At 42.8% G+C, this 17,673-nt stretch overlaps 1 protein-coding gene across 1 annotated transcript; it reads left to right on the forward strand.

Moving 5' to 3' along the window:
- The first annotated feature begins 1,200 nt into the window (after positions 1 to 1,200).
- Positions 1,201 to 15,788, forward strand: nlgn4xb (neuroligin 4 X-linked b). The gene is made up of 8 exons (XM_041950305.1): positions 1,201 to 1,672; positions 3,258 to 3,410; positions 6,505 to 6,690; positions 7,277 to 7,727; positions 8,570 to 8,783; positions 9,932 to 10,056; positions 12,861 to 13,470; positions 15,381 to 15,788. Exons 1-8 carry the CDS (start codon positions 1,201 to 1,203, stop codon positions 15,786 to 15,788), a joined length of 2,619 nt encoding a protein of 872 aa, XP_041806239.1.
- Positions 15,789 to 17,673: the final 1,885 nt, after the last annotated feature.

The following is a 17,673-nucleotide window of genomic DNA, read 5'->3' on the forward strand; positions in this document are numbered from 1 at the left end:
TGTGTGTGTGTGTGTGTGTGAACATATAGAGAGAGCAAGAAAGTGTGTGTGATCATCTTTGGAAGAGAGAAAAACGTGTGTGTGTGTGTGTGTGTGTGTGTATCTGTTAGCCTGTTGGGAGACATAAAGAAGGTGTGTATTCAAATGTGGGAGTGAGATGGGAACAAAGTGTGTGTGTGTGTGTTTGTGTGTGTCACAGGCTTCCTACCTTATGCTCCATGCAGGTCAGGAGCCCCACGGTGTATTCAGGGTCTAATTAAGCATGTGACTTGACTCTTCATCCCCCCCTCCAATGCGCCACCCCCCTCCTCCAACCGGGTCCTGTGATCTGTGAAACAGTGTGTAGTGAGGTTGTGACATATGTCTGCAGCTCATACCGGACACACACACACACACACACACACACACGCACACACACACACACACACACAGACAAGCCATTCCCGTGTGACACAGCCGCCCTGACACCGAGTTAAGCTGAGCGGACAACATCTCGTTTGCCCTATCTATCGCTCTCATATCTATTTTTAACGTGAACAGCAGTGAGGTGGCAGAGCCTATTCTTCTGATGTGATGTGTAAGCCTGCTGTGTGTGTGTGTACGTGCGCGCACGCGCGAGTGTGTGACAGTTTATTTATTTTACACTGTGATTATTCTAATGAAGACTAATTAAATCCTTCTGCGCCTCTCTTTCCATTTCTCTGCCTTTCTTTCTCTTTTCCAGGAGGCACTTTGGGCTTGTTATGGGGGTGACCGGAAGGAGAGAGTGACAGAGGAACAGTGATGCTACTGTTTACATAACGAGAGACTCGCACACACTCACACACACACACACACACACACACACACACATGCTTGAGTCGCCAGCCCAGGACATACACACTTGCTTAAACACTTCCACACATACATCCACACACAGACACATATTCAAGGGACTCTCGGACTGAGTCACCGCACACTCAGAGGCACAGAATCACTGACTCACACACAGGACCAAACACACACACATACACAAGAGGAAAAGGTTGTTTGCAAGAGTCAGGACTGTGTGTATTGCGTGTGCTATGGGCCACGCTGAGCAGCAGCTGTGTGTGAGTGTTGGATACCTCTGAAGGGTCAACACAGCCGTAACCCTCGCCCTCCCCCAGTCCCTCCTCCCCTCCCATCCCTCATCTCCCAGCTACCCCTAAACACACCATCATGTCGGAGCTGAGGACGAGGAGAACTCCCTCTCCCTCATCTCCTCTCCCATCCTTTTCCTCCCTGCTCGGGTTTCTATCCCTCCTCCTCTCCCTTTCTCTCTATCCTGCCTCCTCATCGGCACAGCAGACTGTGCCTGTCATCTCCACAGCGCAGGGGCGGATCCGTGGCATCCTGACCCCGCTGCCCTCCGACCTCCTGGGGCCCGTCATCCAGTACTTGGGTGTGCCATACGCAAGGCCTCCTACGGGGGACCGGCGCTTCCAGCCACCCGAGCCTCCTTTACCCTGGCCAGGAATACGAAATGTGACACAGTTTGCTCCCGTGTGCCCGCAGTCGCTGGATGAGAGGAGCATGCTGGGAGATATGATGCCGTCCTGGCTCACGGCTAACCTGGACATAGCGGCGACGTACCTCACTCACCAGAGTGAGGATTGTCTCTACCTCAATATCTACGTGCCCACTGAGGAAGGTGAGTGAACCCAAGGGTGTGCCAAGACTGTTAGGGGAACGGGTGAATAAAGATGCATGCCAGGGCTGCTTGATCTTGGCAAAAATCGTAATCACAATTATTTGATCAATATTGAGATCATGAATATTTAATACAATAATGTATTGACTTTAGAATATCATGCATTTATTGAACTTTAAAAAAACTTTAACATTGGATTAACTTAAACTTAATGAAAACAATTAAAACATGTCTTCTAATAATAATACACAATAACATAATATATGATATAATTAATGTAAATACTTATATAATATATAATGTGTATTATAATGTCATTTTTATTTGGTATATAAAATGTGAGAGAGGATTTCTGAAATGCGTGTCTCTTGTACTTATTGACCGCTCCAAGCACCTGTACTGTAACAGCACGGATAGACGTGCATCAAAATCTGTGTCTTTTTTTGTTTTGCAAATGACGGCTTGCTTGACCACGATGAGCTGAGCTAATCATGCTACAGCCTGGCCGAGAGTGAATTTTGGCTTTTAGTGACGGGTGAAAACATACCATTGTGAAGGGGTGCGCTGGATTTATAACACAAGACAAAATGAATGGAATTCATGGAATGCAATATCGCACAATAATGGTTCACCTCACCTGTCTTGTTTTCATAATCACCAAAAATCCTAATTGAAAATGAAATTAGATTCATTGCCCAGCCCCAATGCATGCAGGGTTAGAACTACGATTATAATTTTGGCCTAAAGTCACACCAGAGTGCTGGCGAACCAGAGAGGTACCTAGTGGCGATTGCAAGATGATTTTGAGGACATTTTGGCTGCAACAAATGATTAAAGCGAGTGTCCTATCAGGGCACAGCCATACCCTTGTTAAATAAATAAATAAAGCTCTTTTTTTTTTTAAGTGGACCCCCCTCCCCAACCAGTCTCCCCCCGCTCCCTCCCTTGTGCACGTCGCTGGTTGAACCAACACTTAATATGCAGACACCTGCGTCAGTTGCCAAAGGGTTTACGCCTTTACTTGTGCAGGAAAGTGGGAAGGACACAGACTCACTCATGCATATATATTGGTTCATACAGATGCATGTGACCCTACACACACACACACACACACACACACACACACACAAACACACTCACACACACACGATAGCATGCATACACACTTCCACAGCCTCAATTTATATCCACCTGCAGAGAAATGAAGGCAGCGAGATTCGCAGCACAAGGAAAGCAAATGAGCTACATACCTTTTCTGCTTTTGTATGTATAAACCCACAGAGTGATTTAAGGCTGAGGTACATGCAGATGGACAGGTGGACAGTCAGTCCACACACACACACACACACATACAAACGCACACACAGTCAATATGGAATATGGACTTTTATTCAAACAGCAGTGAGAACGGAGGCAGAAGGAAGGTGGGTGGATCTCTGCATACACTCATGCACAAACAATGAGTATGTGTAGCAGTGGCCTCAGGTGATTCAATGATGTCACCTTAAACACTCATCTGAACACATTGTCAGGCCATATGTTGCTGCAAATTATGTATCCATCTATCTTTTATTGTCTTTCCCAGACATCCATGAGGAAGGGGGTCAGCGGCCGGTAATGGTCTACGTCCACGGTGGCTCGTACACAGAAGGCACCGGTAACATGATGGATGGCAGTGTGCTGGCAAGCTACGGCAACGTCATCGTCATAACCCTCAACTATCGCCTAGGAGTGCTGGGTAAAACAATATAACTTCTATATCTATGTTGTTTGAGCAACACTTCAGTTCTAAATGGTAACATGAGTGTACATGCTTTTAGTATGGGTGTAGCTGTATTTCAAAATAAAACCATGTGTTGCCAACTTGGATCCTATATTCCACACATTTTTCATCCTTTTGAGTTATTCTGCAATACAGAAACTTACAGTATATGTCGACAACCAATTATCACACTGATAGATGCACTGCTTGGAAGCATTTTGGGTAGATTTTTTAGAACGCCTATTGGACATATCCAGAAGTTTTACTGGAGAACCCCCAAATACATGCAGCTAGGAAGCAGTCCATAGTGAAACAATACACATTTTAAAGTGGCTGGTGCTCCGACACCACGCTCCACCCTTTGAGCAAGAACAATAGCAGTGCAATTACTGCCAAGGTGCTCTGGGTATTCTGATAATATCACTGCGGTATCACACACCTACTGTATAGTCATTTGCTTTACATTGAGGGGGGCTAGGCTAAAGGGTGATAAATGGATAAAAAGATGGTGAAAAAGAGTAGTTGGATCCCCTGTTAAAAGCTGAGGAAGCAAAGAGGAGGTGGTGTGAGATCAGGGTGTGCAGGTTTAGTCTATGACAGTGGATCATTAGATCTGGGCCAAGCAGTAGCATTTTCATATAGAACCTCATTCAGTGTGTTTGTAAGTGCTAGAGCGAGTATTGATGTCACTCGCACTTTGTAAATGCAGTTTCTGTTAACTAAACATTTGCCTACCGTTTCTTCACATCCACATTATATTCACCATCTGGATTGTTTAATCCTTCACCGAGCTATAAAATGTGAAAACCATGAGTGAGTTGTTTTTACCCACAGCGCCTTTTTGGTTTTTTTTTTTTTTTTTTTTTTTTTTTTTAGTGAAAACATGTTCAGTATGGGTGTCCCTAGTGGAAATAAACCCCCTGAAGCCAATTTTTTCCACTACTAGCATTGACTCAAATCTGATCCTTTTTACCTCCATGACTCTCTGACTCATTGCTCTCTGAACAGGGAAAATCTGATTCCCTGTGGTTTTTCTAATTTTAGACCGCTATGCAAAGCTCACAGGCTGAATAAATAGGATATCTTAGAACCCCGGCATTTACTGGCTGTAATTCTTAATATTACAAAGCCTGAGCAGGGCAACAGGAGGGTTAAAAACATACTTTAAAGCCATCACTTACTGTACTACACTGAGGGTATTGAACAGTTTGTTTGAGTATGCTGTCACACATGATTAAGTCAGATGCATGAGCTGCATATCATTCCATTGGCTGGGTTAAATCATGCCCTCACTCTCAGTAGTAGGTGCCCGCTATTTAATAATTCATATGAAGAAATTAATTAAAATGTGCCAGCAGGTTAATAAAACATATAGTATGTTTTAGAATTAGTTATGGAATTCAGCCTATTCAGCAATGTTGAATATGATTTTACCCACATGCAACTGTCTCTTTAATCTACTTGATTATGTTGCAGAAAGCAACTGATATTTTGCAGAAATACATAAATCCATGTATTAGACTTACTAGTAGGAATGCTACTTATTAGATTTACTAACTATAAGAGAGCAAAAGTAAAGGTAGACTTCTTATGGCACTCAGCTGCTCTTCCTCTATAAATTATTAAGTGCACTCATTTTGTTTTCTATCTTTTTCTGCCGTTTTAGCACATTTTGCAGATCATGTGTACACACAAAGCATGTTAATAGAGTATGAGAAATATTCCTCCTCCCGAGGGAAGGCCACTTCTGGGCTCTCCTTTAATTAGACAAAGAATGTTTTGGAAACTGGAGTGGAGAAGAGTCGCATGCATGTTAAAAGGTTAAAACATTCAACCAAAAAAAGCATTGATTTGAGTTTATGAGATCCACGCTGTCTCTTCTGTTTTTTAGAAGCTTTCAAAGCTTTCAAGGCTTAGATATTGATTTTATGAGATGGCATAAATCTGCATCTGCCTGATGGGTGAAACAGCTATTTAATTCTGACCTTGGGGGAAAAAAAAAAAAAACTAGCCGCTACAGCTGTAATCACCATATTGAGTTAAGCAAAGCCAATCCTACATCCTTCTTTTTGTCTTCGTCTCCATCCTCTGTGTTTGCACCACCTCCAATGTGATCATCACCATCACCACCACCGCCACCACCATCATCCATCATCTCGAGTAGCAGTGTCTTCTTCTTCATCTTCCTCCTCCTCATCATTTTCATCATGAGTTGGATGCATGAGGTGAGCCCACATATGCAAGACAGGTTAAAGTTACGCACAGAGGTTTTTTTTTTTTTTCTGCCAGTTTTACTGTAATCTGCTGGGATTTTTCTACAGAAATGTAAAAAACATAAATAAATAAGTAAACTGAAACATTTACCCAAATCTAGCTGTGAATGCACGGCACATATGAAGTCATTCTGAAACTGTTATTACAATGGAATTAACATAATTTCCTTATAATGGCTATTTAACATGAGTGCAATTTCTCACAAATTGCACTCACATGACTGATGAAATGTATCATTTTCACAACACTGCCTTTCTTGCTCATTATACTCTTACATGTTCGGGGCCAGCTTGAGGTTCATAGAAATTAGCTTCTGCAGTAATGAGATATACTGTAGCAGAGTGAGCCATTAGGGTCCTTTGCGTTTACTTAACAACGTCAGCAGTACAGGGAATAAGGGATGAATTTTTAACTGCATGTGGGTGTGGGTTTATGTCCGTGTGTTTGTGTGCGTGTGTTGATTTTCACTTACATGAATATGGATGTACCTTGTTGATTTGATAACATTTTCCAATGATTGTAGGGGAGGAACATCATTAGTTTCTCTTTAAATGTATGATAAACAAGGCTCATGCGTAGCTGATCTGAACAATGGGGATGCCGTGATGCGAGGATGTGCGGTATCCCCTTCCTCTGTGCTCCTGTGTGTTTGTGGAGGTTTATATTTTCTAAAAGTCAGCAGGAAAAACTTCTTTTGATCAACTCATTATTCTTACATTCTTTGCTGAATTCTCAAGAGGGCGTTTTATTATGTTCTACAATTTCTAACAACGTCCCTCTCTCTGTCTACCTGTAGGATTTCTGAGTACAGGTGACCAGGCAGCCAAAGGGAACTATGGCTTGCTGGATCAGATCCAGGCTCTGCGTTGGGTGAAGGAGAACATCGCAGCTTTCGGAGGAGACCCAAACAGGGTCACCGTCTTCGGATCTGGTGCCGGCGCTTCCTGCGTCAGCCTGCTCACCTTGTCTCACTACTCTGAGGGTAAGGAAGGATCATGGACAAGAACGCTGCTGTGTTTTATTCAGTTTAACTTAATGCAGAAAGCACTCTAAAACATGCAGCGAATATAGGAAGATAGACAGCTGTGCACCTATGATGGCTGGTATGTGGGTGGGTGCTGTGAAAGCTATGACATTTATGGATATGAAACTTTTCAAGGTCTCCAGTGGACCGATACAGCTTTCATTTACTGGTATAAATGCCTGAATAAGCCTTCTGAATAATACAGCCTGCCCCTGACTCATATAGCTAAGAGCTGTATTATTTAAACTTTTTAACTCTTACCTACTTAAAAGTGGTGCTCTAACCATGACCTGTCATCCATTTGAATAATGCATGTCTGTGAGCTCAGTGTTGTCCTACTTTGGGAATTTTTATTCTGCATGTGTTTATGTCTACAAATGTATTGTTTAACCCTCCAATTGTGCAACCATGTGGTTGTGCGTTCATACGTATGTGTGTAGGTGCATGTGCGTCTAGAAATGTATACATGTGCTCCTCAGTGTGCATGCTTTACGCACGCATATTTGCATTGATGTGTGTGTGTGTGTGTTCCTGTGTGTCTCAGACCTGTTCCACAGAGCCATCATCCAGAGCGGCAGCGCATTAGCCAGTTGGGCTGTCAACTACCAGCCCAGCAAGTACGCCCGGCAGCTTGGTGAGAGGGTGGGATGCGGCATCGACGACAGCACCCAACTGGTCGCCTGCCTCCAGGGCCGGAGTTACCGCGAACTCGTGGAGCAGAACATAACGCCGGCCAAATATCACACGGCTTTTGCCCCGGTGATTGATGGTGATGTTATACCAGATGACCCCCAGATTCTGATGGAGCAGGGAGAGTTTCTGAACTACGACGTGATGCTGGGGGTTAATCAGGGCGAGGGCGTGAAGTTTGTGGAGGGCATTGTGGACTCAGAGGACGGTGTCACGGCTGAAGACTTTGACTTTGCTGTGTCAGACTTTGTGGATAGTTTGTATGGATACCCAGAAGGCCGAGATACGCTGAGAGAGAGCATAAGGTGAGTGAGGCTGTAAATGTCGGAAGGTATTTCAGGAGGAGTTTGACATTTTTGGACATATGCTTATCTGCTCTCTTGCCAAGAGTTAGATGGGAACATTGATCCCCCCTCATGTTTGTTGAGTCTAAAGACTCTGCAGTCAGAGGATGGCTAGCCTAGCTTAGCTTGAAAACTGTAAATGGGGCAAACAGCTAGCCTGGCTCTGTCCAAAGTTAGAAAAATCCAACTACCAACATCTCTGAAGTTCACTAATTAGCATGTTAGCCCTTGTTTCTTTAATTTGTACAAAAAACAAAGTGGAAAATTGGCAATTTGTGGTTTTACAGGGGGTTGTATGCCGGACTATTTCTTGGCCTGGAGTAGTGACATCCTCGACTCTTCACCGCGAGGTTGCCAGACAACCAGCAGAGGCTTGCCAAGAAATAGTCACAGCGCATTATGTCCTGCAAAACCACAACATGATGCTTTTATAAGTCTTTTTGCATGTGGATTAATTGAATAGTGAGCTTTAATGATGTTGGTGGGTTTTTATAACCTCCCAGTTTCCTGTCTTTATGCTCAGTTTAACTAGCACCTCTTTTAGATTTAGTGCACACACAAGAGAGTGTTATCATCTTCTCATCGAACTCAAGGAAGAAAATAAGCTTATTTCCCAAAATGTTGGATGGATGTTTATGCATGTGCGTATGTGTACATATACACTGTATAAAGTGTGATAAGAAAAATATAGATTTTTGCATACTTTAATTACAAAAAAGGTTTGTCAATAGATTGCTGATAGATAAATTGACTTAATCTTAATCAATTGACTCACTGGCAAAATTTAAATGTATACACTAAAGGTTTATGTACACGGACTGGGCGGACCGTGACAACGCAGAAACCCGGAGGAAGACTCTAGTTGCGCTGTTCACAGACCACCAATGGGTGGCGCCAGCGATCGCCACAGCTGACCTCCACGCTCAGTATGGATCCCCCACCTACTTCTACTCCTTTTACCACCACTGCCAAAGTGACGCCACGCCGCCCTGGGCTGACTCCGCCCATGGTGACGAGGTGAGATGATTTCATAATGATGTATGGTTTTACGAAGATAGCATTAGTGATGGCTGTAGAGCGCTTAAGTCGTCACGGCAGAAGAGACGATAGTAGGTATCAGGGAGAGGAGTAAAGATATGGAATTTCACTAAAGGCACAGAGCCTGGTTTTGGGTACTTAACTCTAAAACACACCGAGGCAAAAATGTGCGTGACAAATGTTTCAAAGAAATACTCGTACAATGAATCAGGAGCTCTTGGTTTAGAATATCCTTGAGGCGCTGCTTCATATTGATTTGTTCAAAGTGCTGAGCAAGTCGAATCAAGCAGTCCTCCACAGCATGAAATATATGAAATGCTCATGGAATTATTTTTCTGCTCGTCTGCTGCTGAGGCTGTCTTACCTGCCTGTATATATATTGCTATAATGATTATACTTTATTATACTAATCCTTCTGTGTTATTTAGTAACTGAGTAGTAAAACTCTGATTTCCATGTTTGTGCTTTTTACTCCACTAAATTTGTTTGACAGCTGTAGTCAGATTACAATTTTTCATACCCTTCCTGTCCATTGCAAATCATACAGAGATACATGGAGGATTTTGAATGTTTGTGATAAACTAAAGGATTAAGTGTTCCTTTATGGATTTAGAAATTTTGCCTCCTTTTCAAGTTAAGTAAACTATTTAAAAAACCTTCTTGGATTAGCGCAAAAATTCATTGTCACAAAACTGAATATAAACAGGGATGTTTGTTTGAGCTCATGAAAAGCTGACTTTGTAGAGATAAGTGGTTCTTACAGGACAGCGATGCCACAAGCATGATGATTAAAGAATATGATGCATTGATGTAGATTAAGCCTCAAACATCTGCAGCAGTAAAATGCAACATACACAGTAATGCAGCAGTAATTTGAATCCAAAAACATGAGCTGTAGAAGTAAAAGACTGCAGGACTTTGAGTTGCAGTGGAGTGTTTTCACAGTGTGGTAATAGTACTTTTACTTAAGTGAAGGATCTCAATGCTTCTTCCTTCACTGCACATGAATCAGATTCTGTCTGCACTGGGAGTTTGATTCGGTTATGATTCCGGTTGCTGTCAAGAGAATGAATGTAATCTGTTGGCTGTGTGTGTGTGCGTGCGTGTGTGTGTGTGTGTGTTTGTAGGTGCCGTATGTGTTTGGCGTGCCCATGGTGGGACCCACCGATCTGTTCAACTGTAACTTCTCCAAGAACGACGTGATGCTGAGCGCTGTAGTCATGACTTACTGGACCAACTTTGCCAAGACCGGGTGAGCTATTAAAATGTACACTGATGTGAGACGTTGATCCCTTTGAGAACAGTTTCTTTTTCTGCACCATATGAGGAAAATCAAGAGAAGAAGGCAAAACAAAGCACAGCTTCAGCACGATGCCTTCTCCGACACAGAAATCCGTTTCTAATTTCTGCTATAAATATCTAATCTCCACCCACATGTAGAAAATGTGTCGTGATGGTGAAAGAAAGCCCTTCCATTTAATCACATTTTAAATGTAAAAGAAAATGCACAGCAGTCAGTGGGTAGTCATTCCTCACTCTTTTGTACTGGACCTGGCTTTGGCTAAACAGCATGTTGTTGCTGTAACTGTGGACGGCTCACTCTTGATTTTACAGGAACAAAAGGCTCGAAATTAGACAGCCAAGGCTTACGTCTATGCTGTCATCGAGACAAGCAGCAAGTACTTGATAACTGATTGATAGTAAACATGGCACGGAGTGCAATTATCCGGCGGGGTTCACGCTCAGAGAGGCGACAATCAAGCAAACAGAATAACGGGGAGAAGATAATTTGATTATTAAGTAGCATTAAGCAGATGTTTTTCATACATACACCGTTGCTAAATGCAATTTGGGAAAAATGTGTGCTGGAGACGGCCTCAAAGCATCTCTCTATTAAGACAAGCAACATCTCACTGGCATAGTTTTGAAGTTGTAAGCAACAAAAATAACGAGCTCTCAGACAAACGCTACGGCACTAAAATGTCTTTTCCTTCAAAAGGTCTCTGATGTTTGTCGAGAAGACTTTAGATACAATCATGAAAGCAGCGCTGCAGACTAATTTTGGTTGAGGGCGCGCGCAGGTTCTCTGTCACGTCAACATCTTGACAAGGCTTTTCTTCTTTGGACCCAGGGTGAGACAGTTAAAGAACCCCTGCTCTTGGAAAAGCCCTTGAGGAAAACCAAGGTAATGAAAAGAAGAATGAAAGATTAGCCACTGCTTGATAAACCCTCTCTCGTTCTGCATCCTTTTGTCGTTTCTGGTCAAAAACTGGTGCAATTAGATAAAGAGCTTATTCAAATCATTAAAATCAAAATTAAAATGATCTGCCAGTAGCTTCTGGCGATCTGGTTTATTAAATTGAAAGTGAAATGATCTGCCAGTGGCTAAGAAAACTACAGTTGTTGTCGAAAGAATTCACATGACAATCCTCGCTGATAAAAAGTACCTTTTATCTGCCGGCTCTGACATGATATACAAGATAAAAGTAATTGTTGAGGATGGACCCTCTTTCTGCAGTGCTCGAAGAGAGTAATTACCAGTAATTAATCCAATCGAGGCTCACTCCACCGAGACCTCTTCAGATTTACAGAGACATCTGCAGTCTAGACCTTGATCTAAATCACCGCAGAACCTCGCTATCTCACAACATGCAGAATTAGGACGGTGCTCGCACGCAATTTGACCGTGGCATTAAGAAAAACTGTCTTTAACGCGCCGAGTGCCACAGTTTCTAGCTGCAGAGCAAAATCACAAAGGAGGCATGAGAAGATTTCAGCGTGCGCTTCAATTATCAGCGGGGAACTTTCTCTGAGGAAACATTTCACTCAGCTCAGGCTGCCTCAGATGGTGATGGAGCTCTGCGACAGCTCAATTTAACAGGGAGGATGAGATGCTCCCTGATGTATATTTTGTAAGCCTCTGCGTGGGCGTATAAATCGCTCAGCCGGCGTGTGTGTGTTTGTGCGCCAGCAGGTCTTTTACGCTCGCTGCCTTTGTGTGCTGCTCATGAGGCGTTGATTGACAAGTGAGCACATACCGTGTAAGCGGCAGGTCTGTGAAGATGTGCTGCTGCTTCATTTATGTCATTTTTCGCCGCCGCCGCAAATAAGCCGGTGAATCAACAAATAAATGCCCGTCTGTCTGAACGTGTCAGAGAGGTGATTCTTCAGGATGTTTTTGTTGCACTATTCCACACACACATTTATCTCTAATGAAGACAACTGACGGTTTTATATTGGTTAGAGGGACAAATATGCACACACTGTTTGAACTGTGCCTATAAGGTGGACAAAAATCAATGATGTGCAGCTAAAACAGCTCTGCTGCATGTTTACAGGAGAATAAAACTAGTTTTGCTTTGTACAGATATGCTTTTGTCTCTGGTTTGTCTTTTACTTTGATATTGATTAGAAAGACGTGTGCCAGTGCCGGTGAAACTGTTGGCCAGCATGAGAGAAGCTCACACTCCTCAGAGGACGGTCGCCAGCTGAGAAAAAGTCTTCAGCAGCTCTGTTAGGAGTCTCTGACATTTCAAAAACTGAAAAGCGTGAAATATTGGTATTTGTACTTCCTATGGGTGTGTGCATTACACATGGCCGAACACTGAGTCACTGCACTAAAATCCTTTATTTTTTAAATAAGACCCTTGAATGTAAATAGGTGGGTGAAAACCACTGTCGCATTTCTTTTGTTGATCATCTTAGCTGTTGTGCTGTGCTATTATTTGGTTATTTGCGTTTGATTTTCAAATGATGTTTTAGTCTGTGAATATTCTCAGAGCTGCTGACAGGTACTTCATTATTGCTGAGTTAATTATTTTATTAAATCCCTTTGTTCTTTTTTTCCTGTGTATCTTTTTGTATATGATTACAGCTATTTGTAGAACAACGGGTTCAGAGAGGATGAAAAGCAACGCCTTTCCTAACACAAATGATTAATGCCTCTTTTTCGTTATCCATAAATTATAAAAAACAAAAAAGCTTATATAACCACCAAAGCCACACACAACCCATTTAGATGTGAATAAATAACTCATTGTTTTTCACTCTTTCTAGTGACCCAAACCAGCCGGTTCCCCAAGACACCAAGTTCATCCACACTAAACCGAACCGTTTTGAAGAAGTGGCCTGGTCTAAGTACACCCCTAAAGAGCAGCTGTACCTCCACATTGGCCTGAAGCCCAGAGTCAGAGACCACTACCGTGCTACCAAAATCTCCTTCTGGCTCCAGCTGGTCCCTCATTTGCATCATGTCAACGAGCTCCTCCAATCGGTGTCCTCCTTTACACATAGTCCCTCTCCACAGGATGACACTCCTTATTCTTACACGAAGCGTCTGGCCAAAGGTTGGCCGCCTAGTAGCACACGGCATCCAGGTTCACAAGGAGGTACTCCACAGCCGCCAGAGTCTGCTCTAGGCCAAGGTGGAGGGGAAAACGGGGTCCGGGTCCCAAATGAGGACTACTCAACCGAACTCTCGGTGACGATCGCGGTGGGAGCGTCCCTGTTGTTTCTGAACATCCTGGCGTTTGCGGCTCTGCTGTACAAGAAAGACAAGAGGCGTCTGGAGCATCGTCGGCCACGTCCCCTTCCTCCCCCGAGGCGAGACATCACACCCGCGGATGTCGCCGCACACCTGCAGGGAGAGGGACTGATGTCACTGCAGGTGAGTCATGTTTTTTGTATTCCTATTGTGTGTGTGTGGGGGGGATTTTTTCCCATGTCTGTTTGCTTCTGTTGCCCCATAATTTGAAGTTTTTTGAACATAATCATGCTTTTTGTTCATAATCGCACACATTGTTGTAAGGTTAAGCAACATAAAGCCGGTTAAGGTTGTGTGTGTGGCTGTTTGAATGAACTCCTCTCTTGCCAGTGGAGAAGCTGCCAGCAGATCACTTCTGCAGAACACAGCCTGTCATCAGCAGACATTATCAGCGTGAGAGTGTGTGTACTTGTGCGTGCAGCCGTGAGTGTGTTTTGATGCATGTGCATGTCTGAGCTGTGTCCAATTGCCTGAATTGCTTCCAATTGTCTCCAATTCATCCCGTGACTATTTGGCCCGTTAGTTGCGCTGAAATCTCACAGTGCTAAATGTCAGGTCTCTTTTATGGCTGACAAATCCTGTTAATTTGCAATTGAATTACAGCCATGTAGCTCCATGTAGCATCTGCTTTTGCTATTGTGTTTTGTTTATTTCAAATGTAATTTCTTTTCATGTAATGGTTGTGCACACAAGGTAGATCTGGTGTGACAAGCAACAATCAAACATAGTGTTTTAGCGCACATGACGTTGATTCTTTAGTTATACATAGTTCTGACCAGGAGAAACCACAATAGTATTGCAGAGGATGACATATAAATCAGTCTAACCCAGTCAGAAGTGGCAGATGATGACAACCAGCAGCAGTGTAGTTTTCATGCGATGTGAATTTGGTTTACCACAAGAATTTAAATGCCTAATAGAGAATTTCACTACGCTGGATGTGTCATTGTGTGGTGATTTTTGAATTATTTTTCCTCAAGGTGAGTGTAAGGCTCACAGAGAGGTATGAGCTGCCACTGGTCCTTGACACTGACACACACATAGAGCGTATGTATAATTATATACAGATTTTCATTGGATTTTAATGTTGAATATGTGATTATTTTCACTTGAATTCTAGTAAATGGTATTTGAATAAAAGTTGTTATGAATGCATGATTAAATACATAACAGTGGAACACAATTTATTTAACTGAAGCTCAGTTACATGATTATGGATACATTTGAGATGCCATGTTATATATTGACATTGAAACTTAACAAAACAGAGACTGATCATGCCATGATAACCTGATTAGAGCTGAGACAATTTGATGAATCGATTAGTGAAAATAAATCACTATTTTGATAATTGATTGTTTAAGTCATTTTTTGGGCATGTGTGTCAAAACATTCTCTGGTTCCACCTTCTCAGTTGTGAGGATTTGATGCTTCGCTGTTTTATATCGCTCTCTGAATCTCTAAATTCTCTGGGGTTTTTGACTGTTGTTGGACAAAACATGAAACCTGAGCATGTCATCCCAGGCTTTGGGAATGTGTGATGGGCATTTTTCACTATTTTCTGTCACTTTATGGTATAAAATAGGTGGGATTCATTGATTAATCAAGACAATAATTGGTGATTAAAGTATTAAAATACTCTTGAGTGGCAGCCCAAGATTATTTGGTGATGAGCAGTGGTGGAGGAAGTATTCAGGTCCTTAACTTAAGTAAAACTACTAATACTACAGTGTAAAAGGAAACAAATAAAAGAACTGCATTGAAATTCTTACTTAAGCAAACGTATATAAGTATTAACAGGAGAATATACGTAAAGTGATAAAAGTAAACTACTCATGCATTAGTTTAAAAGCAGGATTTTACTGTTGTAGTTGATTGAGGTGCAGCTCATTCTTAACTTGTTTCTATAGAATTTGTACTTAAGCACAATAACTTAAATATAGTTAATGTACTGGTGATGAGCCCCATTTTCATTTTCTTCTCCACCACCTTTGCTACTCATCGCCCTCTCATCCACCCATCCTACCTTTTAGGTGAAGCAGCTGGAGTGTGATGCAGCATCAGCAGACGAGAGGAACAACGCTCACCACCATCACACTCTGGACACACTGGACGCCCTGGACGGTTTGGACACCCAGGACATCTACAGCACGCTGGACACCGTGCGCCTCACCTGCCCGCCAGACTACACCCTCACCCTGCGCCGCTCGCCTGATGACGTCCCCCTCATGACCTCCCTGACCCCAGGGTCACTGCCGGTGACCCCTGGGTCACACCCTGTTACCCCGGCGACGCCGATGACCCCCATGACGCCTGGATCAGTGGTGGGGATGAGGATGGGGCATCCGCACCAGGGATACACACACCATAGCCCGTATAGTAATACACACTTGCCACACACACACATCTCCACGCACACACACTCCACTACGCGTGTATAACCGCTGCAAGACACTTGCACATACAGGGACATAATTACGACACACACACATACACATGCACGCACACACACACATACACACACATGCGCCTCACACACACACACACACACACACACACACACAAACAACAGACTTAAATACCTCTACTAATTACCCTGCAGGATTGTTACAGATGGACAGACAGAGAGACATTTTCAGTAACAGGATGAAAAGACAGACAGCTGTGTGTTGCATGTCGGGGAACTGAAGACAAACTGGATCCCGGGAGATGCAGTTCTATGCATCATTCGCTCATAACCTGGAACAAGACGAGCCAAGACATCCATCAAACGTCTCAAAACCTGCTTTGGATATAAAATCTTATGCTTTTTCTACACCTGTGGAGGAAGAGGAGGAGTGCTGTGGCAAAAGGGTCAGTTATGGATCAGTTTACATCTCCTACTGTACCTGTGCTGCACAGTGAAGCAGTGCTGGGACTGAGCAGAGCAGATGTAGATGCAGAACTGAGCTAAGGAGCACCACACACAGACTGCTGATGTCAACTTGAACAACCTGTGAAATGTGAATGTAGCATTTTTTTCCATTAAAAGATCAAAGGCCCTATCTGCCAAGGATCAAACTAAGCTGAGGAGAAAATAACACATTTCAGCGAGAGATGGATGTAAAAACAGACAGAGAGGAAGAGGGGATTAAAAAAAAAAACAACATTAGCTGAAGGAAAAGTCGGTCAGATGGTGAGAAAGAGATTAAGATTTTATTGAGAGGGATTTAACAGCTGTGAGAGCGAGAAAGACGAAGTGAGATAGAGTGATATGGAAAACACAGGAATGGAAAGTGTGCCAAAAGACAGAAATTAGCTTCAGACGAAGAAGGGGCCTCTGAAGTGCTGTCAGACTTACTGAAGAATCACTCTAACCAGCTATGTGTTAAACTCTTGTAAATAGAATGGAAAGATACAGATGATATATTATGATTTATAGCATTTACCTGCTCTTGCATTAAAACATGACTTATTTAACCACATTATTGCTTTCATTTCAGATATTACTATATTATTGTATAGATGTCCTGAAGCAAGGCTGGTTGTCTTTCTATCTCACCCACTGTAGTATGTACACAGTACCTTTATTTAAAGGCTATATTTGCTATGCACAGTCATTTCAATAATTCTTAACTATGTAAACATCTAGATACTTGTTTAGTAGTTGAAGTATAGGACATTTTTCACACCATCCTGTCTATTTGTTTGACCATCGGATGATGAGCTAGTACTGTGTAGATAATGCAATATTGGTTTGATGATTGAGCACCAGCCAAAAACCATGACCCTTAACCCTTTGAGCTTAATCCCTCCCTGTTCCCCCCCCCCCCCATCCTAAAATTCTTCTAAAAGGCCTTACCCTTAATTTCCTAATGACCCCAAGTTGAATTAAAGTCTGCACAGACGCACAGGTGGTGATGATTCATTGGGTCCCAGTGAGTCCAAGAAAGTCAAGGATGCTTTTTTGTGTTTGTGTGACCTTTATGTCTCACGCCTGACCTGGGGCCCCAGTCTTTAAGAGCCCCTGTTTGAACTACCTATTGCTGACTGAAACTTGTCCCTCTCAAAGACACTGGTGGCAAGAATTTGGCCAAGTTGCATTTCATCACTAATGTAATTTCCAACTAAGAAATGAAGCTTGAAATACCTACATTTTTACCCATAGCCTGTAGAAAAAAACGTGTATCTGCCACCCACACTTTCAAGCATGGAGTTCGGTTTACTACCTGCCACCATGTTGTCAATTGTTTGGAGCCAAATTTGATGAATTAGGTGGAGCTTTGGGAGGAGCTGAGGGAGGGACGATTTGTGTGTTTGACTTGACACTGATGGCAAACACACCTC

The sequence above is a fragment of the Chelmon rostratus genome, chromosome 13 (assembly GCF_017976325.1).
Source record: "Chelmon rostratus isolate fCheRos1 chromosome 13, fCheRos1.pri, whole genome shotgun sequence".
Taxonomy (NCBI): Eukaryota; Metazoa; Chordata; class Actinopteri; order Chaetodontiformes; family Chaetodontidae; genus Chelmon; species Chelmon rostratus.

Excerpts from the sequence above, each read along its gene's own strand:
- nlgn4xb (XM_041950305.1), top strand. The coding sequence starts at position 1,201 with ATGTCGGAGCTGAGGACGAGGAGAACTCCCTCTCCCTCATCTCCTCTC. Across the intron at positions 1,673-3,257 it reads CTACGTGCCCACTGAGGAAG|ACATCCATGAGGAAGGGGGT; the intron begins GTGAGTGAACCC and ends TGTCTTTCCCAG. Across the intron at positions 6,691-7,276 it reads CTTGTCTCACTACTCTGAGG|ACCTGTTCCACAGAGCCATC; the intron begins GTAAGGAAGGAT and ends TGTGTGTCTCAG.